The sequence below is a fragment of the Cryptomeria japonica genome, unplaced genomic scaffold (genome assembly GCF_030272615.1).
Source record: "Cryptomeria japonica unplaced genomic scaffold, Sugi_1.0 HiC_scaffold_77, whole genome shotgun sequence".
Lineage (NCBI taxonomy): Eukaryota > Viridiplantae > Streptophyta > Pinopsida > Cupressales > Cupressaceae > Cryptomeria > Cryptomeria japonica.
The window spans coordinates 55457-62300 of NW_026728899.1; the positions used below are offsets into that span (position 1 = coordinate 55457).

Below are 6844 nucleotides of genomic sequence, written 5' to 3' on the forward strand. Positions count from 1 at the left end.
AGAATTCAAGACTAAAATTGGTCATGAAAGAGTTTGATGCTCTTATGAGCCTCCATAATATGAAGTCTACATAGTTTTTCGTGGTTTGTTATTTTGGTAGTGTTGGGGTTGTGTTGGTGCAATAACTTGTTTGTTATTGAGCTTCTCTGTTTTAATATTCTAACTTTGGGCATGGGACCCTCTTCCCACCTTATCTAATCAAAAACAAATTTTGTGTACACTTTTAATATTACAAATCAATGTTAGATGTGGTTAAAAAACATTAAAATATAGTCAGGTCATAGTATGATGTTGCATTGGACTATGTTGGTAGTGAAGAATTAAATTGTTTACGAGTTTATTTTTATCAAATGAATTGTGGAAATCTCATATCTTTAATTAAATTGTTATCAAATGTATGATTATGTGTGTATCTTATTTCAATTTATATTGGAAATAATTTTTTTTTTTATTTGAGCGTGTAGGAAATTTTCATAGCTAATATAAATTGGAGTTCCCTAAGAGAATCCTAGTCATTTTCAATTCCTAGTGAAGCCTTGACCTTAGTTAATGATAGGGACTAAGGTCTCTGATTTTAGTAATTGTTGTAATGTGATGTATTTTGTGTTTTAAATATAGTTTTATTTTATTTTGATATTTGAGTAAGTTAGCATTTGCGTCCAGCGGCATCCTTATGGAAAGATAGATTTCACACTGAGTAGGTTTTTGAATGACTTTCAAGTGTTTGTTTCATCTATTTATAAGTGTACACAGACCCATACTGAAACACTTAGGAGATGGAGGTAAAACAAGGTAGACTGAAAGAGAAAATAAATTTATTAGGCGATAGAGTTTCTCAATTTGGGGACTCATTTTTTTCATTTTCTTACTATCATTAAGGACCTAATGGATTTTTTCTATGACTTCTCGATCTTTTTGACTGACTATCGCAATAGGCATAAGTCAAGGATGGAACAAAAAAGGCAAAAAGAAAAAAGAAATCAAACTAAATATGGAAGGTGAAAAGAAGCAACGAGGGTACTGCTTGAGAGAGCTATAATTAAAGACAAAAATTGGTCATGAAAGAGTCAAATGCTCTTATGAGCCTCCATAATATGAAGTCTAAATATTTTTTCGTGGTTTGTTATTTTGGTAGTTTTGCGGTTGTGTCGGCGCAGTAACTTGTTTGTTATTGAACTTCTTTATTCTAGTATTCTAACTTTGGTTGTGGGACCCTCTTCCCACCTTATCCAATCAAAAACAAATTTTATCTACACTTTTTATATTACAAATCAATGTCAGATTTCGTTAATAAACATTAAAATATAATCAAGTTATAGTACGATGTTGTATTGGACTATGTTGGTCGTGAAGAATTATTTTTTTATCAAATGTATGATTATGTGTGCATTTTATTTCAACCTATATTGGAAATTTATTTATTTTCTTTGAGTGTGTAGGAAATTTTCATAGCTAATAGAAATTGGAGTTTCCTAAGAAAATCCTATTCATTTTAAATTCTTAGTGAAGCCTTGACCTTAGTTAATGATAGGGACTAAGGTCTTTGATTTTAGCAATTGTTGTAATGTGATGTATTTTTTTTTTTAAATATATTTTTGTTTTGTTTTTATATATGAGTAAGTTAGTATCTGCGCCCAGTGGCATCCTTATAGAAAAAATAGGTGTTATGTTGAGCATTTTTTTGAATGATTTTAAAGTGTCGGTTTCATCTATTTTTGAGTGTATTTAGGCCCATAAAGAAACACTTATGAGTTGGGTACCTTTTTGGGAATTAGTCCATGGGATTTTGCCATCATTTGATCTTGTCCAAGTCTCTTAGAAAAAAGGTGTCGAAAGTCTAACTTGCGGGTGACAGTAAGTAAATTACCACTTTCAAATCCACTCCAACAATTTTATGAATGGTGCTTCCGCATGCCTCACACATATGAGTGGATCCAAAGGATCCTATTGGGGAAGAGTATACAATATTATTCCTCTCATCCCAATGCTCTCACACGTAGGAGCATTTGTGATATCCACATACCCTTAGGTTTTGGTGAGAAGGGGTTAGAGGAGGTGAATGAGATCAATGTGGTACCTCCTGACCAGGGGAGGGGAGGTCATATGACGCATATTGTATATACCATTCTAAGAGTCTTTGTATGGCTTATTATTTTATTTTTTGCATCTTTCTTTTTGGGATTTTTTGGGAGGCTTTGTGGAAGGACTCAAAAGAGTCTTTGAGAAATTTCTATCAAACCCTCCTCATCTATTAAGGAAATATTTTGATATGATTCAATCTTTAGAATGCTATATTCCATTTTGTTGTAAATATGTTAGTGGAGGCTTTTGATTTGATTTTTAAATTTCATCTTTCTATGTCTTTTCTTATGTATATGACACGTGTGTGAGGGTTTAGGCTCTCCCAAGTTGATCAGAGAAACTCATGTGTAGGGTGAGGGATATGTGGAACCTCCAAGGGAACGATTTTTTCTCGTTGAGAAGGAGATTTCTTGGGTATGAGTATCCTTGATTCTTTTGGAAAATCTGTGGAAAAATGGTTCGATATAATTTAGAAGGGATGTGAATTATATGGTGTTGGACTCCCTTAATGGATTTTACATCTGCGTGGAGTATTTATATTGGGAAATCAAGTTTCTCATGGGCCTCTTAGCTTGGGGGTTGGTTGTGAGAAAGCCCAAATGTTGGAAGGTGAGCTCTCCATTGGCTTGTTTAAAAATTGTGTTTTGTAAGATTTTTTGTGGAATCAAATGGGGTGCTACCTTGACATTGGAATGAAAATATTCATTCTCACGTTTGGGTTAGAATTTTTATTACATTTTTTAAATGGGTTGGAGTAAGTTGTTAAAAATTTTATCAAATGGGTCCCTTGTAATGTTGTGTATATCAAGTTGATAAATGATGATGTTGTTGTGTTTAGAAGCGATTATATTTTACTTTTCTAAAAAATATACATATTGTTTAAGGGCTGAGTTTGTTTAAGAAATAACTTAGCGCTTGTGATAATTTGCATTTCATACGTTTAAAAGTTATTGATACTTAATGAACAAATTAAAGTTATTAGTAATAGTGGATTAAATTAGCTTTAAGAGTGTGAAATTTTCATGCACTTTTCTTAATATTTTTAGTTAATAAAGTGAAGGGGATGTTTATCACGCAAATATTGTTCTCTTTGTTATCCTACAAAATAAAAAAACTTGCTCTACTTAAACTTTGGTTTAAAATTAAAAATAGTTATTTGTAATTAGATGTGTATGTTCACCTATTTAAAAATATATATTTTATACAAAGTATATTTACCTTTGTAAACACACACACACAGCAAACTTGAGTTTGGGTTTCTAGTGTTACCATATCGGTTAAGGCCCCATTAAGCGGGTTTAGCATGATAATTAATTCTTTTAAGAGAATTTAATTTAATATAACTTTAGGAAATGAAAAACCTTAGGTGGAGTTGGTGTGCTAGGTTTTAGGATTTAACATGTCTTGGAATCGTTTAAATGTGATGTGGCCTCTCAAATTAATTAGTCAAGTGAAATAATTTAATTTATCTAATTGATAGTGAATGGTAATTAATTAAATTAAATCTGAAATCAAAGTGTAGTATACTTTTATTTCAAAAATTTGGTTTTAAAAGAAAGTAAAATATCAGCTTAGGATTGAGAAAATTCACTCTTTATTTCGTTTTAATTTAGTTGAGTTGGACTCTTCAGAAGAATAAACTATCGTTGTGGCTAATATTTAGTTAAAACAAACAGTATATTTACTTATTAAAAATATTTAATAGAAAATTATCATTTATTCGTTTGCCGCATTTAATCTCTTTATATATCATTGGTAATTAGTTAAAATTTGTTAAATTTATATATAATTTAGCTTAGTTAGGGTTTACTTAGCTATAGGTGTTAGGTCACGCCATAGAGGCCCGACCGGTTCACTACCAATTAGGAATTAGAGGGAATGTTGCCTTCAGGAGTTCCTCCCTTGAGACATGTTGCATAAGGGTTCCAAATCTCGATCACCTTATCATTCTTGTTTTACGTTGTGCGAAATGAGTGTCATAACGCCCACTCGTCTTATTCCTTTTCTCACCTCGTCTAGCATGAGTCCTATGACGTTGAGTATGTAACATATACATGCACATGCCACGATGAATTTGCCTTGTACACCAAGTTCATCCTTTCAATCACAAAACAACCCATTCTCTTATTTATTTATTTAAATTCTCGCAACCAAACTCTATAATTAACATGAATCCTTAATATTATAAACCAAAAATATTAATGATAATTTAGAACTATTCTTTGTTTTAAAGGCTCACGAATATAACACGTATATTTTTATAATAAAACTGAGATTATCCTACCCGAGCGTAAAAAGGTTTTCAAGAAAGACGCAATATAAAGCATGCATGGACGGTGTTTGTGTCAACATCCAAGAAAATTTCCTCTTTTACCAATTCTGAGACGGCTGAGAAAAATGTATATATTAGTTCCTTTGAAGAAGGCCATCGCTCCAATAAAGTCTAATCGTTTCCACATTACTAAATTAATGGCGGTGGCGAGAATATGAGGAAGAATACGTCTAAGGCAGGAGGTAAGCTGATCTTCAGATAAGCATATGCAGCAGAAGATAGAAAATTTCAACGATAATGAAAGAATGGTGAGAATACATCTGCGGTAGCAGGTGAGATAGCCATATGCTGCAGCAAGACTTACTCTGACGTATCGAAAAGAGCAACAACTCTGGAAGTATATTATTATAATATTACAAGGATTGGTGATTTAATATACGGAGTGAAGATGAATTAGTCATAAGGTTTGGGCTATATAAAGCTTGTAATGGGCTTGTAACACACATTCATATCCTTCTGAGCTCTTGTACTATCTGCGTTTCTATTATAATGGCTAACCGAATGATTTACTTCACACTGGGACTTTTTCTGTTGATATGTTGTTACAGCGACAGGGTCATGGCAGGGGATTCCGATCCCTTGCAAGATTTCTGCGTTGCAGATGAGGAAAGCAAAGGTGAGTAAAAAACTTTATACATAAACAATGGTAATGATTTGCTTATTAGACGAGTCGAGTTAGTAATAGATTGATTTGATTTTGCTTTAAACAGTTTTGGTGAACGGGTTCGTTTGCAAAGACCCAATGCAAGTTTCAGCAGACGACTTCTTCTTCCGGGGACTTGGGCAGGCAGGGAACACCGACAATGATGTGGGCTCCAACGTAACGATGGCGAACGTTAAACAGATACCAGGCCTCAATACGTTGGGAATATCGTTGGTCCGCATCGACTACGCAGTGGGTGGAATAAATCCTCCTCACACACACCCAAGAGCCACCGAAGTTCTTGTTTTACTGGAAGGCCAGCTTCTTGTGGGTTTCATTGACACCAACAACAAGTTTTTCAGCAAAACGTTGGAGAAGGGAGATGTGTTTGTGTTTCCAAAGGCACTTGTGCATTTCCAGCAGAATGTGGGGCATGAAAATGCGGTGGCCATATCTGCATTGAGCAGCCAGCTTCCGGGAGTTCAGACAATCGCCAACTCTCTGTTTGCAGCGGATCCTCCTCTCCCAGATTCCGTATTGGCCAAGGCCTTCCGCATCACACAGGAAGTTGTGGATTACATTCAGAAGAAATTCGCATAAGAATTTGCTGTGTTCTATCAAACAAAACAATCAAGAGGGGACCAAGTCTTTCCCAAATTCTTTTTCCTTGCCGTTCAATAAAACAATCTTTCTAGAGTTATTGCCGTCCTCTTCTGCTATTCATAGCATCTGTTTTGAACATGACTATATCCTCCGCATATTCCAAAGATGAAGGATTAATTTGAAGCATCTGAAGGCATTTATGAATATTTTATACAAGAGCATCCTTGTATTAGGTATACATTCATTTGCAACATGTTAACAATATATTCTTTAACATAAATATTGCAGGAACAACAACAAACAAAGTGCTTGACTTGGATAGAATGAGTAACACTATAATTCTTGCATGCCAATCTGTCAAGGGTGTTCTTTAACATAGTCTTAACCTCATTTTAGCTCTGACATAAAAGGTGAATGGTTTGGAAGTAGGAAATAGTTATTGGGAAATATAATTAGTAGTTGTTCTTCAAATCACCCTCACAATCATCCAATGCTTCAAGACTCCCCATCAAAGAAGTCATTCCAGAAGGTTAGGGACTCTCCTCAAGATAAGAATGATTGCTCTAATAAATATAGTATACCTTCGATGGAATGCAATACGGTTTCATTATGTCTAAATTCCAAGAAAATCCATAGAACTAGAATATCCATTGCATCCAATATCGCAATATTTTATCGGGGATAATATGATAACCTTGACACATATTACACCTATTCTTACATCAATCTACCTACATAAGGGTTATGATTGAGGGGCCTCTTGTATTAAACATTTCTAATAAGTTGGAATGACATGGAAAATCTAAGACAGTGAAGATAGATTATTGATAATAACACAATTCATTTACATGGTGTTAATTATGAGGGTAATTAATTTATGGCTTCCCAAAATAAGCTTTTCTAAATCTCCCCTAATTCATTCCTACGTTATAATAAATATGTCAATGTGGATGTTATGTATGAAGATCTAAATACTAAAGGGAAAAAGGATAATGCTCATGTTGATTTTAAAAACTTTGTATGTAATATTAAAAATATGATTAGTTGAAAAATTTAGCAATATATTACCTTGTTCAATCATAAACTATCAGTTCGGTTACAAAAAAAATTCCTCAAACCATTTCCTCCTTGTATAAGCATTTCTATAGATCATCAAATATGATAACCAATAATTTAACCATAGG

General features: G+C 33.6%; 1 protein-coding gene across 1 annotated transcript; it reads left to right on the plus strand.

The window, feature by feature from the left end:
• The first annotated feature begins 4972 nt into the window (after positions 1 to 4972).
• On the plus strand, positions 4973 to 5657 carry LOC131864152 (putative germin-like protein 2-3). The gene is made up of 2 exons (XM_059215169.1): positions 4973 to 5030; positions 5125 to 5657. Exons 1-2 carry the CDS (start codon positions 4973 to 4975, stop codon positions 5655 to 5657), a joined length of 591 nt encoding a protein of 196 aa, XP_059071152.1.
• Positions 5658 to 6844: the final 1187 nt, after the last annotated feature.